At 63.9% G+C, this 22,399-nt stretch overlaps 1 protein-coding gene across 4 annotated transcripts in view; it reads left to right on the top strand.

Annotated features, from left to right (window-relative positions):
• Window positions 1-13,954, top strand: part of AHDC1 (AT-hook DNA binding motif containing 1) — a 51,174-nt gene extending 37,220 nt beyond the window's left edge. For all 4 annotated transcript variants that reach the window (XM_062014738.1, XM_062014739.1, XM_062014737.1 and 1 more), the window contains 5 exons: window positions 4,478-4,640; window positions 5,634-5,674; window positions 6,099-11,174; window positions 11,313-11,937; window positions 13,295-13,954. In XM_062014738.1, coding sequence (XP_061870722.1) covers window positions 6,176-11,131 — 4,956 coding nt within the window. In that variant the 5' untranslated portion in view covers window positions 4,478-4,640; window positions 5,634-5,674; window positions 6,099-6,175 and the 3' untranslated portion in view covers window positions 11,132-11,174; window positions 11,313-11,937; window positions 13,295-13,954. The remainder of the gene's footprint in view (window positions 1-4,477; window positions 4,641-5,633; window positions 5,675-6,098; window positions 11,175-11,312; window positions 11,938-13,294) is intronic.
• The last annotated feature ends 8,445 nt before the right edge of the window (window positions 13,955-22,399 follow it).

Genomic DNA, 22,399 nt, shown 5'->3' on the forward strand with positions numbered 1-22,399 from the left:
GCACCTGGGCATGGAGGGGGGCACAGCCCCTGTGCCCGTGTCCCTGGGTGGCTGCGCCCCCCCCCCGAGGCTGTGGGGTGGGAGGAGAGGGGGCTTGCAAGGGGAAATGGCTTTTTGTGGGGGTGGGGGGAAGGTGGTTGCAGGGGAAAATGATCATTGCAGGGGAGGTGGTCGCTGCAGGGAAGATGATCCTCGGAGGAGGGATGGCTGTGGCAAGGGAGGTGGTGGCTGCAGGGGAGGTGGTGGCTGCAAGGCAGATGATCCTGGGAGGAGGGATGGCTCTTGCAGGGGAGATGGTGTCTGCAGGGGAGGTGGTTTGTTGCCACATGAGGAATAGGGGCCTGACCAGGCGTCTCCATCCCTGCCCACCTCGAGGGCACCATGACACATGACTGGGCTGGAAGCTGAACCCAGCAAGGATCCCAACAGCTCTGGGACTGCCAGGCCTGGAGGATGTCACCAGGAGACATGGTTGGGATCAAGCCCAAGGGAAGGGCTGTGTGTCTCAACTCAGCCTCATCCCCATCCCCAGCAGTGTGGGGACATCCCTGGGGGTCTCTGCTTCCAGGACCAGCCAGGATTTCAGAGCTGGTTTGGCACTAAGCTTCCCACCCTGCCTTGCTGGGTGATTGGGGGGCTGCCAAAGCCTGCAGCACGCCCTGCATAGAGCCTAGTGGTCCCAGCACCCCCTCCCCTTGGCACCAGAGTGGGTACCTGAACCCACACAGCACCCTGGGGTGCAATGGGAGGGGGCTCCCAAGCCCAGCTCTCCCTTGGGGCCACATTTAGCCCATGTACCAGCCAAATCCTTCCTGGCACCACCGTCTCCTCCCACAGCAGCACCAGGTTGGGGGAAGGTGTCTCCCCCCCAGCTCCCTGCTTGGTGGGCACCCCAAAAAGCCTCAGCCCTGTGAAGGGAACCAGTGGCCCAGCAGCTCAGCCGGACCCGTCACCTCAGATGAAACCCCGGCACCATCTGCTCCGTGTCCTAATGCCCAGCGAGGGCAGGGAGGTGGGGGCTGTGGTGACAGCCACGTTCAGCCAGTGCAGGAGTAGGGTGACAACCCAAAGGAGACATCAGGGTGAGCACCCTGAGCCCCAGCACCCCTCTGTGCCCACCCCCCAGCTCTTGCCTTGCTCCCAGCACTGTTGGCATCGCAGGGTGGTGGGTCCCCGATGTGGGTGGGCGCACCAGGGGGGTTTCTGGGTGGGATCCCAAAGCACCTCGGTGCTGATGGGGGGCAGGGGGGTGCCCAGTGTGGGGGGTGCAGGTGGAGTGACAAGGCGCCAGGAGGAAGAGGAGGGAGCATGACCCATGTGGGGGCTGTGATGCTGAATTGGGGGGTGGGGATATGCGGAGAAGGGGGTGGCAGGGGTGAAAGTGGGGGGTCCTCCTGCCTGGCTGCCCCCCCCCCCTGCACTGCCCAGGGAGGAGGTGGCCGGGGGAGGGGGAGCGGGGCGGGGCTGGCTGGGGAACACGGAAACCCTCGGCAAGCGCCTGCCAGGAAGCTGTCACTGGAGGGGATTTTCCATTGGTGTCAGCAGGCGCAGGACGGGCTCGGGGAGGCGGCGGGGGGGACACGACTCTGGGGGGCGAGTGCTTGTGAGCGAGCAAAGGGGTGCGGGAGCGTGCGAGGGGACAGGGCGCAGAGGGGACCTGGGTGGGAAGATGAGGTTGTGCAAGGGACACGGCTCCACGGCGTGGGGGTGTGCGGGGGGGGGCTGCACCTCCGTGGTACCCCCGACGTGTGTGTACGAGGGAAGAGAAGCCCCGCCATGGGCAGAGGCACCGCCGCTATCCCCGCGCTTGTGCGAGGACAGAGGCGGGAGTGGGACAGCCCCGATGCCACATGCCGTGTGTGCAAGGGGGGGGCACCTCTGCACACGAGTGATGGGGGAGCACAGACACTCCACACACACACACACCCCCCCGTGGGGGTATTTCGGGTGGCAGCACCCCGCAGGCAGCGGGGGCGATCCGGGAGACCCCCGGCCCCGGCGCTGCGGCCGCGGGCGGTCGGGCACTGTGCCTCGACGGGGCGGGAGGCGTCGGGCCGGCGTGTCCCCATCTGTGTCCCCGACGCCTGGTTGTCTCCCGGTGGCATCTCCGGCCCCACCCTGACGTCTGGGTGGCCTCGGAGCCGGGCACCAGCCCACGGCCATGTCTTGTGGGGCCGTCCCTCTGCCGCAAGCTGCCGCCGCGCCGGTGCCAAGCGAGCCCTTCCGTGCCCCCCCCCACCAGCATGCCCACGCTGGGGGGTCGAGGAGCTGAGGGAATGAAGTCTGCAGCCCCCCCACATCCCCATGGTGCCACCTCTCCCACCTCACAGAACCCCTGCAGCCTGTCCAGGGAGAAAGGGAGCGGGGTGGGGGGCCGGGTTGGGGGAGGGGGGGGCCATGCCATTTGCCGCCAACCTCTCGTCAAGCCTGAAACCGTTAAACTAATTAAAGCTTTGCAGCAGCGGGATTAAGGCCGGGCAGGGGAGGTGGCGAGCACAGGTAGTCGATTAGTTCACCAGGCGAGGATATTGGATTTCTGCGAGGCGAGTCAGCAGTCTGCGGGGGCTGTTATCTTTGCAGGGCTGCGGGGTCATGAGGTGGCGAGCGGAGGTGACTGCAATCTCGCCCGTTTTCTCCCCCTCCTCTCGCACCCCTCCCCACCTCAGACCCCCACCCCCACCCTCTCCTCCTCCTCCTCCCGGCCCCGCCGCTTCTCCCAGTCGCGGTGCCTTTCCCTCCATCCCTGTGCCTCGCCTGTGTGGTCTCAGCTGGTGTTTTGTAACCAGCGAGGAGAAGGGGAAAAAAAATAAAAAGAAGGGTAAAAAATTTAAAAAGAAAGGGAAAAAAAAATAAAAAGAGGGAAAAAGGCCGCTCGTTCCCTGGCGAGAGAGAGGCAGCAACAGGAACGGCCGAGAGCATAATGCGAAACATGTGGCGGGTGCCGGGGGCTGAGCAGGGAGGTGAAAGTGAGCGCTGCGGCCGGAGAGCATCCCGGCGTGCCCGCCCCCCCCCGAGCCCCCTCCCCACTGCCCGCCCCGCGCCCCCACCCCCTGAGCCCCCTCCCCAGCGCCCAGCCCGCGGGGGTGTGGGGATGGCAGGCTGGGTGGTTGCCCGTGGGGAGGTGGGTGCAGGGGGGCTGCAGGTGGTTCCTGCCCTGGGGGGCTGCTGGGCTGGCACGGAGCGGGGAGCAGCCCCTGCCTTGGCACCGGCCACGTGGCCGTGCTGAGGCTGAGAGAGGGTCCAAGGGCAGGAGGCCGAGGTCGGCCAGTGTGGGGTAAAGGGTAAGAGCCGGCTGGGGTCAGGACAGGGCAGGAGGGATGTGCCCTGTGCCGCTGGCACCCATGGGTGGACACTGGTGGGTGCCACGCACCCCATTGAGGAGCCCGTGGGTGTCCCACAGGGTTTGCATCCGCAGCTCCGTGCACCACACGCAGAGGGGACAGCAGTGCAGTGATGGGGATGGGGTGGGGGGAAGCTGTGACACCCCAGTCCCCCCAGACACATGGTGTGGATCCCATTGCAGCACTCAGGGGGCCCCCACGACACCCCGATCCTCCCCATCGAGCCGTGCGCAGCGTGTGCGGCAGCGCCCGGCTCCCAACGGCTGTTCTGGAAAAGCTCCCGTTTGCTTCCTTCCTGCTGCCTCCCCGCCAGCAGCTCTCTGGGCACATCAGCAGCTTCATCACAGACCAGACCGGTCTTTCTAGCACATATTTTCCTGCTCCAGCATTGCCCTCGGTGTAACTTTACACGGCGCCGGCAGCGCGGTGGCCTTGGCCGGAGAGGTGCCCGCATGGCCGGCGTGCCAGCGCTGCACCCCAAGGCTGCCGGGGAGACTGGGAGGGAGGGAAGGAGGGAGGGAAAGGAAAAGGGGGGGGGGATGTGGATGGACTGACAGGTTTGAATTCTCTTTCCCTGCCTTGTTGATAAGTTGTCACGCTAATCCAGACACCGGGAAGAGCCTGGATCACGCCGAGCGGCTGCGTGCGGGTGTCTGCGGGTGTGTGTGGGGGGAGGGAGCCAACAGGGATTCACATGCAGCTCCGGGGGGGGACAGGCAGACATGATGGCACAGGGGGACTGTGGTGGGTTGGGAGGCTCCACCGTGTGCCCCTGTGCTGGGTGGGCAACTGCTGTGGGTGTCTGGACCCTTAGAACGCCGGTGTTGCACGGGGAGTGGGGGTCTCCACATGCACACTCGTGTGCGGCACATCTGTTTGGACATGTGTGTGTTGACACACGCTCAAGGCATGGCCACAGTGGGGAAGAAAGGGGTGTCCTGCCTCAAAATGTCACCCCACACTTGGGCACCCCATCCTGGGTGTCCTCGTGGGCGGTGGCGTCGAGGTGGAGGTGTGAACGAGGAGCAAGCAGCGTGCAAGCAGGGTAGCCACGCCAGCCCGAGGCAGGGGGTGCTTCCCTGGGGAGGGGGGTCTGCCAGGCTGATGTGTGGGGGTCTCTGTGCTTGCTCGAGCAGATGGGAGCTCGCTTGCCTGCCAGCCCGTCGCACTGGAGAACGGTGCCAGCCCGCCAGCCGAGTGGTTCCCGCGTGCCCAGGGCTCGGGCCCCCGCCAGCCCGGCGGCGACGGCGACGGCAGGAGCTTCAGAGTGAACCTCCACTGCAAACACCCCCGGCCCAGGTACCCCGGGGGGGCCCTGGCCCCGGCAACGGGGAGCGGGGGCTGCACCGGGTGGGCTGGGGTGGGGATTGGCAGCGAATCTGCTCTGCCTGTCCCTGCTTTGGTGGGAGTGAGGGTGCTGCAAAGAATCCCTGGGGATGGGGAGGGGGAAGCTCTATGACCCTTGGGGGGGTGGGGGGCAGCCCTCCGTGGGGTGCAGGGCACCCTGAATCACACGTGGATGCCTGTGCAACCCACTCCCCCCACACCTCCCTTGTGCCCTCATTTCCAACGAGGGGAAACTGAGGCAGGCGCCAGGCGGGGGCGGGGGGGAGGTCACCAGGGGCTGAGGGCACCGAGCAGCGTCACCGCAGGGGGGTGTCCGGGGGGGTCCACGGGTGGGTGGGAAAGAGACGGGGGCGGGCTTGGGGGGGGCGGTGGAACATGCTGAGCTACTTCCGCGGGCAAAGAACTCTCCTCCCCAACCCCCCCTCGGTGTGTGTCGGTCCAGAGGGCGGGGGGGGGGGGGGCCGGGGGGGCGGCGGCGGCGCGCGCGGCTCACCGGGGACACCTAGCGGCCGCGCGCGCAGGGACCCCCCCCCATCCCCGGGCAGACCCCCGCCCCCGGCCCCCGTGGAGGGATTGGTAGCAGAGAAGGAAGAGGAGTGTGTATGTGTGTGTGTGTGTGTGTGTGGGGTGGGGATAAACCTGTCCCCTCTGTCCCCTAGATCGGAGGCAGCTTACCCCCGCCCCCCCCCCCCCCAGCCCCCGTCCTCGGTGCCTTCTCGATCACCTCCCCCCACCCCCGCCCCGGTCCCCGCCCCAATTGCAGCCCCGACGCCAGGGTGATGGGCGGGCGCAGCCCCTTCGGCTGTGGGAGCTCGGGAGGATCGGCCCCTGGTACGGCCCTTGGAGGGACCCGCACCCGGGTGTCCCCCCCCACCCCTTGTCCCCACATCCCCCCCCAGCCCCCTTCCCCCGCGGGGCTCACCCTCCACACCCCTTCCTTTGCAGAGAGTTCAAGTGCAATAGCAGGAGCAGCAGCAAAGCCGACGGTAAGTCCTGGACACACCCCGCACCTTGCCTCCAAACCTGCCAACGGGGGGGATGGGGCAGCCCAAACCTCCCCTTCCCCCGGCACCAGCATCCCCCGTGCAGGTGACTCTGTGCTATGGTGAGCTGGGGGCTGGCACGGGTGGTCCTGCCATGGGGAGGGCAGCTCCTCCTGAGGAGGGGAGGGGGCCAGACCCCATTTCCCCACTGCTGTGGGAGGGGAGGAAGGAGCTGGAGATGCTGGGTGCAAGGACCTGCAGTGCCAGCCAGGGCCTCGCTGGTGACAGGGAGGAAAGAGTCAAGGGGACATGTACAAGGACCCCCCCATCCACCTCGAGGGCAGCGGGGCTGGAGCAAGGCATTGCCGGCTGCTTTGGGCTGGCAGTGCCCTCAGAGCCTCACTGTCCCCCTCTGTGCCCCACACAGGTCCCGGTCTCACCTTCCCCGACCCCCATGTCAGCAACTGCTCGGCCAAGCGGCCCGCGGGGGAGGAGGAGGTCAGGATGCGCGTGAAGCCCCCGGGCCCAGTGGTAACGACCAGCGTTGTGCGCGGCTCGCCCGACTACGTCCGAGAGCCCAAGTTCTACCCTCCGGGACACCCGGCGCAGCGGCCCCCGGCCTGCCCGGCGGAAAAGGCCTTATCCTGCAGCGTGCTGAGCTTCCCTGAGGGCTCGTGCCCCGCGCTCGGCCGGGAGCACCAGGCGGGTTCGCTGCTGCACGGAGACCCGGCCGACCGGTGCCAGAGCGTTCACGGGGGCACCAAAGCGGCCGAGGACTTGCTGGGCTGCGCCGGCGAGCCCCGGATCCTGGGGGGGAGCGCGGAGGAGGCAGCCGCCCGCGACCGGGCGCCTCAGACCTTCCCCAACGCGACGCTGGCCTCGGGCCGCTGCAACGTCGACAGCATCCTCGCCTTGCTCCGCAGCAAGTGCGGCAACGGGCACATCAACCTCCACCCCGTGGTGCAGCTCATCGACATCATGAAGGACCTGAACCGCCTCTCCGAGGACCTCAAGAGCAGCGGGGTGCACCTGGACTGCGGCAGCCTGCGCGGCGGCGGCGGTGCCCACGAGGACGGCCGCCTGCTGCCCGCCGACCGGGACCTCCAGTACAGCTTCTTCTCCTCTCCCTCCCTGGCCAACAGCATCCGCAGCCCCGAGGAGCGGGGGGTGCTCTGCAAAACCGAACCGCCGCGGCATCCCCGGCCCCCGGCCCGTGATGGAGAAGGCGATGGTGGCGGGGGAAGCGGCCCGCAGCCCCCCGGCCACGCCGCAGGGGTGGGGGGAACATCCAAAGCGCCGGCGGAGGAAGCCGGTTGCTCACAGCCCGATGCCGGCGATTACTCGGACCTGGCCGAGGCTGATATCCTGAACGAACTGGCCTCCCTGGCGTGCCCGGGGACGCAGCTGCTGGAGTCGCAGGCGATGGAGCCGCAGCCTCAGTTGCTGCCAGCCCAAGAGCTGGATTCCCAGTCCCGGCTGCTGGATTCCCAGTCCCTGGAGTCGCAGCCCCAGCTGCTCGATTCACAGAGCCTGGAGCCGCTGCCGGAGTCGCTGGAACTGCAGAACCTGGAACCGTTGGGCTTGCAGTCGCTGGAGCCTCTCTCCGAGTCACTGGAGCTGCAGTCGCTGGAGCCCCTGTCCGAGTCGCTGGAGCTGCAGTCGCTGGAGCCGTTGGCGGAGCCGCTGGGGCTGCAGACGCTGGAGCCGCTGCCCGCAGCACTGGAGCCGCCGCTGCTGGACGCACGGGCCCCGCTGCTGCCCACCGAGCCCTCGCTGCTGGAGCCGCAGCCGCTGGGGCCTGTGGCGGAGCTCATGGAGGTGCAGGCGGGCGCTGGGGACCCTCTGCGGCCCCACGGGCTGCAGCCCCGGCTCGGGGGGTGTCCCCTGGGCAGCGTGGTGAAGCGGGGGCCCTGCGGGGGCCGGGGGGCCGGGCGCTGCGGCGAGGACCACCGCAAATATGCCCTGCGCCGGACAGACAAGCCAAAGATGCTGTGCCGCCGGAGGAGGGCAGGGCGAGGGCGCCGGGCGGACGTCACCCCCGAGACCCGCGTCCTGTCGCCCCTCGCCCTCCCCACCGAGGTGCCCCCCGGGCCCGAGGAGCCCAGTGACCCGCTGCTGGTCTCCCCGCCGCCGCCTCCCGCCACCCTGGACCCCGACGAGGCGCCCAAGCCCCCCGTGGCAGGGAAGAAGAGCAAGTGCCGCGGGGTGAGGAAGATGGTGGTGAAGATGGCCAAGATCCCCGTGTCCCTGGGGAGGAGGAACAAGACCACCTACAAGGTGTCGTCGCTCAGCAGCAACCTGAACCTGGAGGGCAAGGAGCTGGCGGCCAGCAGCTCCATGGAGCCCACGCCGCTGCTCAAGATGAAGAACAACGGGCGCAACGTGGTGGTGGTGTTCCCGCCCGGCGAGATGCCCATCATCCTGAAGCGTAAGCGGGGCAGACCCCCCAAGAACCTGCTGCTGGGCCAAACCAAGCCCAAGGAGCCCGCCCCGGAGGTGAAGAAGAGGAGGAGGAGGAAGCAGAAGCTGGCTTCGCCCCAGCCGTCCTACATCGCCGACACCAACGACAGCAAGGCCGACTACTCGGATGTGCTGGCCAAGCTGGCCTTCCTCAACCGGCAGAGCCAGTGCTCAGGGCGCTGCTCGCCGCCACGCTGCTGGACCCCCAGCGAGCCCGAGTCCATCCACCAAGCCCCCGACACCCAGAGCATCTCCCACTTCTTGCACCGCGTGCAGGGCTTCCGCCGGCGCGGCGGCAAGGCCGGGGGCTTCGGGGGGCGCGGGGGGGGCCACGCAGCCCGTGCCGCACGCTGCTCCTTCAGCGATTTCTTCGAGGGCATCGGGAAGAAGAAGAAAGCCCCCGCCGCCCTTCACGCTGACGCCGTGCACCCGCGCAAGCGGGGCCGGCTGGAGCCCGACCCCGTGGGCAAACCCAAGCGCAAGCGACGGGCCCGTAAGAACGGGGCTCTCTTCCCCGAGCCCAACCCCGGGCAGAGCTTTGGCGATGGCCCTGCCGAGTGGGCCGGCGGGGAGAAGGGCAGCCCCTGGGCCCCCCACCACGGCCACCCCGGCAGCCAGGCTGGCCGCAACGGTGGCTACCAAGGGGCTGAGGCAAGACCCTTCCATGCTGCCGGGCTGGAGTCGGGCTCCTCCGGCCGAGCCGGTTTCTACGGTGGGAGCGCGCCGTCGTCGCAGGCGGAGGCCGGCCCGGAGAGGCACAGCCTCTTCACCGGCTACTTCCGCTCCTTGCTGGACTCGGACGACTCCTCCGACCTACTGGACTTTGCCCTCTCGGCCTCCCGCTCCGAGTCCCGCAAGTCGGCGGCCGCCTACACGGCCCCTCCGGCCACTCTGGCAGGCCAGCGGGGCCTGGCCGCTTACCCGGCCCGGGGCGGCAAGGTGGCGGCGGCAGCCCCCGGCGCCGAGGCGGCTTTCCACGCAGCGATGCAGAGCCGGCCGGCCTTCCCTCCCGGCCGTGCCGCCACTGCCGCTGGCTATGGGGTAGCCCAGGGGTCATCGGAGTGCCGGGGAGCCGAAGCCTTTCCCAAGCTGGCACCACCTTCATCCGTCTCCCGGTCACCCACGGCTCACCCCGCGGCCAGCGGCACTCCCGGCTACTCCCCGTATGGCAGCTACGGCGCTGGGCAGAGCGTGGCACCCGCCAGCGTCTTCCCTCCAGGGAAGCAGTACCCGTCAGCCCAGGACTGCCCCAACAGCAAGGACTGCAGCTTCGCCTACGGCAGCGGCAGTAGCCTCCCGTCCTCCCCCAGCAGCGCCCACAGCGCCGGGTACGCGCCGCAGACGGCAGGTCCCAACCTGCCGCTGGGCAAAGCCGCCTTCTTCAACAGCACCGAGCAAGGGGGCCAGTTCTCCAGCGCGGCGCACACCCCGCTGCGCTGCGACAGCCGCGCCAGCACCGTCTCGCCCGGCGGCTACATGGTGCCCAAGGGCTCGGCCTCCTTCCAGCCCTCGCCCGAGAATTGCCGGCAGTTCCCCAGCGCGGCGCCGTGGGCTTTCCGGCAGGGTTACGGCGGGTTGGACTGGAGCTCGGAGGCCTTCAGCCAGCTCTACAACCCGGGCTTCGAGTGTCACCTCAACGAGCCCAACGTCATCCTGGACATCTCCAACTACACCCCGCAGAAAGCCAAGCAGCAGACGGTGTCGGAGACCTTCTCCGAGTCCTCCTCCGACAGCACCCAGTTCAACCAGCCGGCCGGCTACCGGCGCGCCAACAGCGAGGCGTCCTCCAGCGAGGGCCAGTCCAGCCTCTCCAGCCTGGAGAAGCTGATGATGGACTGGAACGAGGCGTCCTCCGCCCCAGGCTACAACTGGAACCAGAGCGTCCTCTTCCAGAGCAGCTCCAAGCCCGGTCGGGGCCGACGGAAGAAGGTGGACATGTTCGACACCTCCCACCTGAACTTCTCCTCCTCTTCCTCTTCCTCCTCCGTCTACCCCTCCAAGAGGAACACGGGACCCCGGCAGCCCCGAGGTTCCCGGGGAGCTTGTGCCTCTAAGAAGGAGAGGGGGACGGGCAAGGCCAAGTTCCCCACCAAGTCGCAGGCAGTCAACCCCCTCTTCCAGGAGAGCACGGACCTGGGCTTGGACTACTATAGCGGGGACAGCAGCATGTCCCCCCTGCCCTCCCAGTCCCGGGGCTTCGGGGTGGGCGAGCGGGACCCCTGCGACTACGCTGGCCCCTACTCCATGAACCCCTCCACTCCCTCGGACGGGACCTTCGTCCAGGGCTTTCAGAGCGACTCCCCCGGTTTGGGGCAGCCGGATTTGGAGAGCAAGCACTTCCCTGCCCTCCCACACCAGCTGGCAGCCCCCGGCCAGCAGACTGTCTTCGAGGCCGGCTTGCAGAAAGCCTTCTCGCCCAACTGCTCCCCGACCTTGGCCTTCAAGGAAGACCTGCGGGCGGGCGACCTCCGCAAGCTGCCGGCCTGCGACTCGCTCAAACACAGCATGCAGGGGGGGGCCCTGCCGCACGCTCCCCACCTGGCCTGCCGCGACCTCCCCATGCCTCAACCGCACTACGACTCCCCCAGTTGCAAAAACCCCCCCTACTGGTATTCCCCCAATGCCAGCACCCGCAGCCCCTCGTACGACGGCAAAGCGGGGGCCGGGATGCTGGTGGACTTCATGGGCAGGACGGACCCCCAGTGTCTCAACCCCCACTTGAGCAGCCCGAGCGGCACCCACCCCTCCAAGGGCGAGAAGGAGCCCTTGGAGATGTCGCGGGCCCACCACCGAGGACCCTACGCTTGTCCCTTGATCAATGACTTGAACATCTCCCCCGTACCGAGAGACTCAATGCTGCAGCTGCAGGACAACTACAGGTACCCCAGTTTTGCACCCCAAGGGCACCCCGTCATGGCCCCCACCCAGAAGAGCGGGTTTTTGGGACCCATGGTAGAGCAACAACACCCCGAGGACACTTTTACGGTCACCTCATTGTAGTGTCTGCTGACGTGCCAACCGGACAACGAGGTTTTGTTACAGGGTAGGTGGGGGAACCCCGAGGGGCGAGGGAGGGATGGGGGTAGCAGAAGTGGGGGATGGGGGGCACGAGGCAACCCTGGGCCCTTCTCATCGTGTCCCTCCCCTCTCTCTCTCTCTCCATGTTGTGTTTCTCTTGCAGAGGTAATTTAGCCAGCACTTTTTTCTGGAACACTTTTCAAGTTCTGTATTTAACTGGGATTGGAACCGTTTGTTTGTTTTCTAAAAAATGAGAAAAAAAGGAAAAAAAAGAAAAAAAAAGGACAAAAAAAGGACAAAAAAAAGGAGGAAAAAAAAGTTTAAAAAGCAGCGAAACGAAAGGAGAAAAAAACCCACAAAAACAAAAACGGACGAAGAGAGAAAAGCCCCGGTTTTCTTTTTCCCACCCCCCCTCCGCACTCAAACCCCGCTCCGCCTGCAGCCGCCTGCTCCGCTTTCCGGGCTGCCGCCCCCGGGCTGCCGCCCACCCCCGCCGCGGGACCATCGGACGGACGGAGCGGCCGCCGGCGCCGAGCCCCGGGCACGACGGGCCGGGCGGGAGGTGGCCGCGGGGCCGGGGGATGGGGGCTGGGAGCCCGGCCGGGGGGCGAGGGCAGCCCCGACGGGTCTCGGGGGGGAGGTTGGTTTGGTTGTTTTTTCTTTTCCCGCCCGCTCGCTCGCCGGGGGCTTCTCGTGCCGGATGGATGCCGAGGGGTGCTGGGGAGCGCTGACCCCCGCCAGGATCTGGCAGCTTCGCCAGCGAGGCTCGGAGATGCCGCCGTCACCTGGTAAGTGCCCCCTCGCTGTCCCGTGCCCCTCCTGGGGTGGGGGGCTGGAGCCCAGGGGGCAGCGGGGGTGTGCTGGGTGCTCTGCACTTTCTGGTGGGGTTGCCATTGGGTGCCCCCAGCCCCTTTAGGGCTGCAAGCATGTGCTGCAGGTGTTGCCCCATGGCCAAGAATCAAACTGGGGACCTTGTGGGGTGGTTGGAGCCCGGGGTGGCGGAGTGCTGGATCCTGGGGTGATGGGGTGCTGGGCTTGAGGGTGATGGGGTGCTGGAACCTAGGGTGATGGGATGATGGACCCGAGGGTGATGTGGTTCTGGAACCTGGGTTGATGAGGTCATGAACCCGAGGGTGATGGGGTGCTGGACCTCGGGGTGGTGGAGTGCTAGACCTCAGGGTAATGGGGTGCTGGAGCCTGGGGTGATGAGGTGCTGGACTTGAGGGTGATGGGGTTCTGGAACCTGGGGCGATGGGGTGATGAACCCGAGGGTGATGGGGGGCTGGACCTCGGGGTGGTGGGGTGCTGGAGCCTGAGATGATGGGGTGCTGGACTTGAGGGTGATGAGGTTCTGGAACCTGGACCTCAGGGTGATGAACCCGAGGGTGATGGGGTGTTGGAGCCCAGGGTGGCGGGGTGTTGGAACCTGGAGTACTGGGGTGCTGGACCTCGGGTTGGTGAGGTGCTGGAACCTGGGGTGATGGGGTGCTGGACCCTGGGGCACTGGGGTACTGGACCTGAGGGTGAAGGGGTGCTGGAGCCCAGAGTGATGGGGTGCTGGACCTCAGGGTGATGGGGTGCTGGAACCTGGAGTGCTGGGGTGCTGGATCTCGGGGTGGTGGGGTGCTGGAGCCCAGAGTGATGGGGTGCTGGACCTCAGGGTGATGGGGTGCTGGAGCCCAGAGTGATGGGATGCTGGACCTCAGGGTGATGGGGTGCTGGACCTCAGGGTGATGGGTGCTGGAACTTGGAGTGCTGGGGTGCTGGACCTCAGGGTGATGGAGTGCTGGAGCCTGGGGTGGTGGGATGCCAGATGCTGGACCCCAAATGTGCCAGAGTTGGGTGCCCCAGAGCCCTGGGTATGTGGGTACCAGACTGCGGGTGGGCAAGACCCCAACCTCCTGGGGGTGTGGTTGCCAGGTGGGAGGGAGGATAGGGTAACCAAGACCCCAGCCCTGGGTATGTGGGTGCCAGATAGGGGGGATCAGCAGGACCCCAGACCTCCGGGTACGTGCTTCCCAGGTGGGGGGGGTGCCCCGGCGAGGTACTAACCCCTCCCCACCTCCCAACCCAACCCCTCCCCCAGCCAGGCCGAGGGACTGTGGCAGTGGGACACTCACCCCTCTCTCCCCTCTGCCCCCCCAGCCCGCCCGCCAGCCACAGCACCCTCGGCCCCGCGCCCCTCACCCATCCCGGCCCTCGGAGCAGAGAGCAGAGCAGAGGAGGGGGGACCCCGGCCCCGCCGCCCCCCGGCTCCGCCCCCCGGCCCCGCCTCGGCCGTTTCTCTCTCCTCCCGGCCAGAAGCAGAAGGGACTCTTTGGAATTTTTATTTTTGATTTTAGGGATTCTTTTTTGTTTGTTTGTTTGTTTCCTTTTCTGCACAAAAAAACCCACGAAACCCAACAAAAACAAACCAGCAAAACTGTAAATAACTTTTGAAGAAAAAACAGAAAAAAAACCGACGATGACAAAAAAAAAAGAGGTTTAAAAAAACAAAAAAAAAAGAGGAAAAAAGAGTTTAAGGGATGGAAAAAAAAAAAGAGTAAAAAAAAAGCTGAAAATTCACACACACACACACAAAAGAAATAAAAGGAAGAGACCAGAGGGAGAATGAAACAGACTGAGAGCAGAGAGACAGCGACCGAGAGGCGAACACGCAGGAGGGGAGAGTGAGGCCCCCCCAGTGCACTGAGAGGAATTTCTTCCCAGCTCCAGCGGCAGAGAAACCCCCCAAAAAAAGGAGAAAAAAAAAGGAAAAAAAAAAAAAGGAAAAAACCCCACCCCCCCTCCCACACACACACAAAAAAGTACCAATAACCTATTTATTGTATATAATGTTTTATTATAAATCGTGTCTTGTATATGGCATCGCTCCATCTGCTGTGGTTCTGTGGTGTGACACGTCCCGGGGGCTGCGGGGTCCCGCTGCCTCTGCTCCAGCCACGCTCAGGCCAGCCTGGGTTTGGTTGTGGTGAGGAAGGATGAGGCTGGTTGGCTTGGGGAGGGAGGGTGGGAGGAGACGGGGTGGGGGGAGGATGTTTCTTTCACCCAAAGATTCGGATTTGTGGTGGAAAAAGGAGGTGAAGGGGAGAAAATGGGGTGAAAAAGGGGGAAAAGGAGTTTAAAATCCTCAACAGAACAACAAAATGAAGAGAAATCAATCCCAGCCAGTCTTGGTGGGGAGGGGGAGTTTGGGAGGGGTTGTGGTGAAGGAAGGGGGGGTCACCAACTTTCCCGTGGCTGCAGTGAGCTCAGGGTGCAGGGGTGGGGGTGGATGCTGGGGTGGGGGCTTTGGGCTCCTCTCCCCCTGCCCTTCCCCAGTCCTCTGTGTGTGTGTGTGTTTATGTGTGTGTGTGATTCCCCTTCCCTCAAGGGTTTGGCTGGGGTGGGGGCTTTGGGCTCCTCTCCCCCTGCCCTTCCCCAGTCCTCTGTGTGTGTGTGTGTTTATGTGTGTGTGTGATTCCCCTTCCCTCAAGGGTTTGGCTGGGGTGGGGGCTTTGGGCTCCTTTCCCTCTGCCCTTCCTCAGTCCCCTCTGCATGTGTGTGTGTGTGATTCCCCCTCCCTCAAGGGTTTGGCTGGGGTGGGGGCTTTGGGCTCTTCTCCCCCTGCCCTTCCCCAATCCCCTGTGTGTGTGTGTGTGTGTGATTCCCCCCCCAAAGATTTGGCAGCTTTTGTACACCTTTGTGGATTGTGCAAAATAACCCCACTCCCCCATAAAAAAAAGAGAAAAAAACCGACCTGGGAATGAGGAAAAAAAGGGGCAAAATTCCAAGAGTCAAAGGGAAAATACCCCAAACAAAACAAAGGGGAAAATACCCCCACTCCAGCTGATCACATCCCCCTCCTCGTGTCCCCCCAGCTGCCCTGGCTGGAGCAGGACCCCTCACCCCCCTCCTCCGCGAGCCCCGGCCCCCCCGGCCCCAGCTCTTCCCCTCCACCGCTCTTTTTGTGTTTCTTTAGGAAGGAATTTTTCATAGGCACTTTTTTTATATTAAAAAGAAACCTATATCTTGAGCGATGCCCGCGGCCTCTTTGCTTCTCTGTTTGGGGGTGGCACGGCGCGGCTGTGCCTTTAGGGGGGGCGGGGAGGCTGATGCACCCCCCCGCATTTGGGGAGGGGGCAGCCCGGGTGCAGCCGAAGGTGGGAGATGCAGCGAGAAGGATGAGTTTTGGTGTGAATCGGGGTGCGGTGTGGCACTGGGGGGGCACCGCTGCAGCTTTGCCACGGGATGGGGTCCTGGGGGTGTGGGGGGGTCTGCAGGGTAGGGGGATGGTTGGTGGCATCTGGAGCAGGCCGGGGATGTGCCACCCCCCCCGATGGCATCGTGCACGAGTGGTTACTGCTGGAGGAGGGGGGGAAGATGAGGGGGGGTCCTTCTCCAGGCAGGGTGGGTGCCCACCCCTCGCTGGCATCCATGGTGAGGAGGGAGCGGGGGGATGCGATTGGAGCTGCCTCGAGGTGACGGGTGGGAACCGAAAAAAGAGAGAAAGGGAGGGAAATAAACCCCCCCAAAAATCAACGCGGGGTAAATAAGTTGCAGGACGGGGAGGATGAAGAGCTGCAGCATCCTTCGGGCAAGGAGAGGAAGGGAGGGTCGAGGGGGGGAGGTTGGACACACACCCCCAGCTACCTGTAGGTGGGAGAGGTGAGCGGTGCCGGCGGGGTCAGGGCTGCTGCAGCAGCAAAGTGCTTGTGCAGCGCTGGGGGGGCCGCGGGGGGAGGCAGGAGGTTGCTATGGAGAAGAACACCCGGTGCATACTGATGGCTTTGGGGAGGGGGGAGAATGGGGCTGCCAGCACTGCAGCAGCCTGAGAAGATGTTGGTGTTGGCGGGGGGGGGAGCAATGCTGGGGGACCCTCAGTCTCTCCTTGCTGGCCTAGGGGAGCAGGAAAGCCCCCCACCCTGCACCACGGCTGGGATACACAGCTGGATGGCACCAAGGGAGCTCGGTTCTCCCATTGCAGGGGGTGAGGAGCACCCTCAGCACCCCTCTGGGCACTGAGCTTGGCTTGTGGGATCCTCGGGGGTGGGGTTGGGGAGGGGATAGAAGGGGGAGGGGGCTGTTGCCAGTCCCTGTGCTACAGGTGAAGGTGGTTGAGCATTAGGAAGGGGCTGTATTTCCACCCCCACCCACCCCAGAGCCTTACAAACAGTCCCATTGCTGGGAGGGGGGTGTGCATGGGCTTTTCCTGGTAGGAGTGGGTGTCTGGGGTGTTTCTGCAGGGGATGAGATGAGTCCCCTGGTGCCACCACATCTCTGCAGGGCTCAAGCTGGAGGTGTATTGCTCCTCTGTGCCACCCCCACATCAGGCAGAGTCCTCAGGGTGAGATGGGGAGATGCTGGGGGAAAGGGGTGTGATGGAGAGGACTAGGGGGGCTCTGCCATCATGGAGGGCTTTGCAGAAGATGCAGCCTCTCTGTCCTGGGGTCCCAGGGGTGTCTGGGAACCAGCTGGGTGATTTGGGGAGCCTTTTGCACCTCCAATATTCCCTCTGTGAGCAATCTCCATCTGTTCCCCATGGACTGGTTCCTGTTGGGCATCTGGTGGCCTCATCCAGACTGGGCCCTTGCAGGAGCCCCACACTGGTGCTGGCTGTGAGGATGCTGCTCGTGGCTGGTGAGTGTCAGAATCCCCACTCCCTGACTTTGCCCCCTCCATTTCCCCTCAGGGGGGTTATACCACTGTGACATTGCTCAATGGGGAAACTGAGGCAGGGGATGGCATCACATCCTTCCCTGCTGCTCTGGCCACACCACAGCTGTGCCCATGTCCTGCTCCCATCCCACAGATATTGCCCCTCTCCCAGCACCCTCCTGGGGGGGAAGGGAGGCTGTATTTTGGGGGGGCTGTGACCCCTTCTGCCTCAGCTCTGAGAAGATGCTTCCCACAAGCACCAAATGTCCTCTGTTCCCTTTGTTTTTCCTCCCTTTCATTTCAGGTTGCAAAATGCAGCAGCAAGGGAGGACAAAAGCCATTGTGGCCTGATTATCACCTGGGTCCAAAGGGAGAGAAATCCACCCCTGGGGAGGTAAATCCTGCTGGGAGCCATCCCTGGCATGGCCATGGCCTCCCTGGGCATGGCAGCTCAGTGGAACACAGCTTGAGTTGATTTCTTTTATTGTGATTATTGTTTTTAAAGCCTCAATTAAACCTCCTGAGACGTGGGAGCTGCTTTGGTGGCTGAGGAGTCTCCTGAGGAGACTGCTTGGGGTTTAGCAGCCCAGCCTGGCATCACCACTCCAGCACCCATGTTTGGTCAGGGTTTTGCCAGCAGAGACTCTTTGGGTGGTGGCGGGAAGGCCAGAGGGCAAAGCTTCAAAATGTGTTGGGGAAATGGTTGTTTTGTTGCTTCTTTATTTGTGTGGCATGGGGTTATTGAAAGTTTCTGGGAGCTGATGGTAAGGAGTGAGGCTGGCATGGCCACAGTGCCTGGGGGATGTGGGGCAGGGCAAGGCTGGTCCCCGGGGTGCCTGGTTCAGCCACCACCTCCCCCTCGGCAGGGAAATGATTGTTTTAATTAAGCAGCTCTGTCAAGAGGTGGTTTCTGGCCTCTTGTCTTGCTAACGATGCTGGTGCAGATGCTGGTGCTCTGGGGTGCTGCAGGACAGTGGGATGAGGAGCCTGGGGCTGAGCCCTGATCTGCTGCACCACGATGAGCCAGAGCTTTGCCAGTGTGTGCCAGGGGGAGTGTGGCTGTGCTGGGGCTCCTTGTGCTGCTGCCAGGATCCAGCATGTGCTGGGGAAAAGCAGCTCTGCTGCCATTTCGACTTTCTTCATCCCCTTGGAAACAAGGCAGGAATTTGCCCTCCTCCCTCTGTCCTTTGCAAGGGGATGGATCTGGGGGTGGGTGGGGGGTGCAAAGCTGGAAAATTCCACCTCCCCTCAACCCTCTGTTCCTGGGGAGATGAGGGCTGATGTGCTGGGGCAGAGGAGGGTGTGCACAGACACACACGTGTTGCACCATCATCCCAGCATGGGGATTCTCACACCCATGCAGAGCTCACCCTGGGTATCAGCACCCAGAGCAGGAGAAGGACTGTGTCACCCACCCCAGCACTGAGTCCCAGGGGGATTCTGCCTTCACCTGCAGCACCAGGGCTGCTGGGAGCTGCCCAGGAGGTTTGGACACCCCCTTCTCCTTCAAATTAATGGCTGTGCTGTGAAGAAAATTGAAGCCATTATTCTTAGCTTGCATCCTTTATACCCACCGACTTCAACCACTTGACATGCTAATCACAAGCTAATGAGGAAGGGAGGTGATTTCCCACATCAGACCTGCAATCCACTGCATCTGGCTGCCAGGGTGGGGGGCACCTTGTTCCTGGGGCCACCGGCACCCCTGCCCCAACACTGGCCCTTCCCACCAGCACCACTCTGGCAAACAACCCCTTTAAGCCCCTGTGAGCCCCCCCCAGGGCTGGTGTCACCCCAGGCTGACCTTGTCCCCCATCCTGGGACAGCCAGGCAGGCTGTGGGGTGATATTGCTGCTCCCCAGGGCCCTTCAGCCACAGTCACCCCCATGTTGTGCCACGTCTGCACCGCAGGAGCAGCCTCTGTGCCGGCAGCGGGAGCAGCACGGAGCCCAGCTGGAGGACCAGACCACCCCTGCTTTTCCCAAAGGAAGGGCCAGGCCCTTGGAAGATATTTCCATCCCCTCCTCCATGCCTTCCCCCCCCTGCCCCCCTTCACCATCCCCTTTCCTCTCTGCCAGCAGCCCCTCAGGGTCCAGCTGAGCTCTGGCGCACTCGTCGCACCCGTCCCCCACCACCCTGGGGTTGGATCCAGCCCAGGGCAGAAAGCTCTGGAGTCCATTAACATTCCCTCGAGCCATCTAATCCCCCCCTTTCTGCCCTGGCTCTGGCTTTTACTGGGTTTTAATCAAGCCCAGCCTGGCGCCTTTGCGACAGCCGGGGCGGATGGCACCCAGCTCTGCCGGGCACAGGGGTGCTGCCACAGCGAGTGCCACGCAGAGGGGGAGGCAGGGGGGGCTGGGGGCAGAGGGTTTGCAGAGGTCTCCACTCTCCAGTAATTTTAAAAGACATTTTGGAGCTGGAGGAGCTGAGATCAGCAGAGTAGGGGCCAAGAAAGTGAAGGAATAAAAGCAGAGGCTATTGCAGGGGTTGTTATGAATATTGGCTGGCTGGTGCAGGGGGGAAGGACAGCTCTTGTGGGGGGTGGGCTGTGTGCTCACTCTGTGGGGAAAGGGCAGGCTGGGGTCCCCAGGAAGGGAGAGGGATTTACCAGCCTGGCTTCCCCCCTGGCACCCGACAAGTCCATGGGCACTCTCCACACCCTGGGGCACAGCTGGGACATGTCAGGGGGGACCTTGGACCTCTTTGGCATAGAGACACCCAGGTGATTTCCCTCCCCAACCCCTGGAGAGCAGAAGGGTGCAGGGTGGGGGGACAGGCAGGGGTCTGGGGGGCAAGGCACGAGCCAAAGCGTGTGTCTGTGCAGGGCCCCGGTGGGGTGAGTTATCAGCGGCGGCAGAAGCGGCGCTGCCCGGGCGGGTGTGAGCCGGCTCCTCGGGGAGGGATTAAGGGGATTATATTATTATTTGTTATCACTGAGGGGGGAGAAAAAAATAGCAGGAACCTCCATTGCTGGGAACTCTGCCTAATCAGAGCAGAGATTAGCTCCCTGCCTCTGCCTGGCCGGGCTGGGACGGCTTCTGTGGGTGCTGCAGCTGCCTCTGCCCAGTGTTGGGGGGCCTGGGAGGGCTGCTCTGTGCCCATCCTGCTGGCACAAGGATGCTGTGTCCTTGGGGAGCTGCCTTGCCTGTGAGCCACATGTGGGACCAGATTTTGGAGGTGACAGTTACTGTCCAAAGCAATTGACAGAGGAAAAGGTGACTCCTCCTCCATCCTCTCCTGGGACCCTGGGGACCATCACCTCTGGCTGGGCACAGGGTCACCCTGGCCTGGGGAGGATTGGTCCTGGGGTTCAGCACAGGGTGAGCCAGGAGTGATGCTCTGCCCTGGGGATGGTGAGAGCCACCTCCAAGGCTGAGGGTGAGCTCATGGTTGTGGTTTTTCCATCACCCTCAGCCATGGTGGGGGCATCTTGGCAGGTTTGAGGGGAGCAGGAGCTGAGCTTGGCCACACAGGCATCAGGATGAGGTGAGTGCCCCTCGTGATACCTCAGCATCCCCGGAGGATGGGCACAAGCTCAGCTGTGGTTCTCCCAGTCTTGCACCCCCACCATGTAACTGGCTCCCAGCCATGGGGTGAGAAACAGAACCCTGAGAAGAGCCAAGACCAGTGCCTCAGGCAGCCCCAGCCCAGGCAAATCTCTCCCCTCTGCAGCGCTGAGACATGTTGGCTGCCCTTCCTCCTCCTTGTCTGCTGCCTTCGCCCTCCTCCTGCAGCCAGTGAGTGATGCTGCTGCCAGCTCAGCCCTGCCTGGCTCTGGGAGGATGGGAGGTTTGGTGGGGTGATGTGTCATGGGGGGATGTGTCATGGGGTTATGTGCTGTGGGGCACCTCCAGGCAAGGGGTCCAGGGGCTGGAGACTGGGCTGATCCATTGGGGATGTGCTGGCATGTGAGGACACAGGGAACACTCTACAAGTCAGTGTGGGCTCTGCCAGCCCCACAGCTGCCCCCTGGGAAGGGCTGGAGAGGAGCAGGAGGATGAGGAGGGTCCATCTGAGCCAGATACCCATGAACAGCAAAGTTTTGGGGTTCCCCTCTAGCAGTGGGGTTGTGTGCACATCAGGGCTGGTACCCCTGGGTGCCACAGGTCCTGTGCTGCCCCTTGCCCATCCTGAACCCTGTGGGGCTGCGAGACCCCTGGCCCCATGGACTCTGATGGGATGGGGATGGAGATGCCCCAGGGCACTTGGCACAGAGAGGCCACTCCTGTCCCACTCCATGGATACCAGAGCAGGGCAGTCACACCACAGAGCAGAGGAGATGTGGGACCACCTCAGCTGCTCTGGAAGCTGGTGCAGCCATTTCAGATCAGGCTCTTTTTTCCCTCCCCCCTGAAGCCCCCACATCTGTGTGCCAGGCCAGGAGTGCCCACGGGCAGCCTCACTCCTTACACCACGCTTACAAGTGCAAGGCTTGCATTTCTCTTTCAACCTCCCCCCAGTTCCCAGCAAGCAGAGGCTGAGGCGGGTTCAATGGTGGGGTGCAGGCATGGGGCAGCCCCTCTCCCATTTTGCCTCCCCTCTGGCCAGGCTGAAGCCGCAGAGAGCCCGTTGTTGGAGCTGCTCTGTGCCCCTTCTCTGCTGCTGGACCACGCTATTTTCTTCAGTCTTTTATTTACACTTTATTGCTCTTGTTTTTGCACCGGCAAGCGCTGCTGGAGTGCACAGAAATCCTTCAGATCTCGGCTGGCAGCAGAGCTCTGCCTAATCATAGTCATTATCTGGAAGCAGGTAATGGGCATCTTTCCCATGTTAATTTGAAAACAGAATCAGCGAGAGCAGGACACCGGGGACGGAGCCTGTTCCTGGCAGCCGCCTTCCCCTGCTTTTAGGGTGCTGGTGGCTTTGGCAGGTGCTGTCTGCCCGGGTGAGGGTGGCTTTGGGATGAAGGCACGCACCACACAGGGCACAATGGCTTGTGCTGAGCCTGGTGGCTCAATAAATCAGCCGGGCAGGGGCTGCTGGCTGGAGTCCTGCGTGCCCAGAGCCCGGCCTTGCTGCCGCAGCAATAAAATCCCCCGGCCTTGTTGTTTTGGCGGCTGAGAGGATGGCGGCTCTCCCTCCTCCCCGTGCCACCGTCAGAACTTGCCCCTGGCTTGGCCCAGCGTGGCTGGGTCCTTCGTTAACAAGGACTCATCCCTTTCATCCCCATGGGCGGGAGGGGCCTGGGATGGAGGTGAGAGGCGCGGATCCCTCCCGGGGCCGGGAGGGGAAGGCTGGGTGGCGTTGGAGTTTCGTTTGCTGAGATACCATTAACGAGTGAGCAAAGGTTGCGGAGTCTCCATGGAGACAAGACAGCAAGCGAGACGGAGCGGGTGTGCAGCTGAGGTTAGAGCTGATTAGTAAATGTCAGCAGCGCAGCAACTGCCCGTCGCCACGCTGGCTCGGGCACCGGCGGGCAGCGGCTGCCGCGGGCACCCCGGCCCTACAGTCACAGGATGGTTTTGGTTGGAACAGCTCCTTGAGTCCCAGCCCTCCCCTCACCCTGGCCAGCCACCACTAACCCACAGCCCTCAGCACCTCAGCTCCACGGCTTTGGGATCCCTCCAGGGCTGGGCACTCCCCCAGCTCCCTGGGCAGCTCATTCCAGTGCTT

Source organism: Colius striatus, chromosome 24, assembly GCF_028858725.1.
Source record: "Colius striatus isolate bColStr4 chromosome 24, bColStr4.1.hap1, whole genome shotgun sequence".
Taxonomy (NCBI): domain Eukaryota; kingdom Metazoa; phylum Chordata; class Aves; order Coliiformes; family Coliidae; genus Colius; species Colius striatus.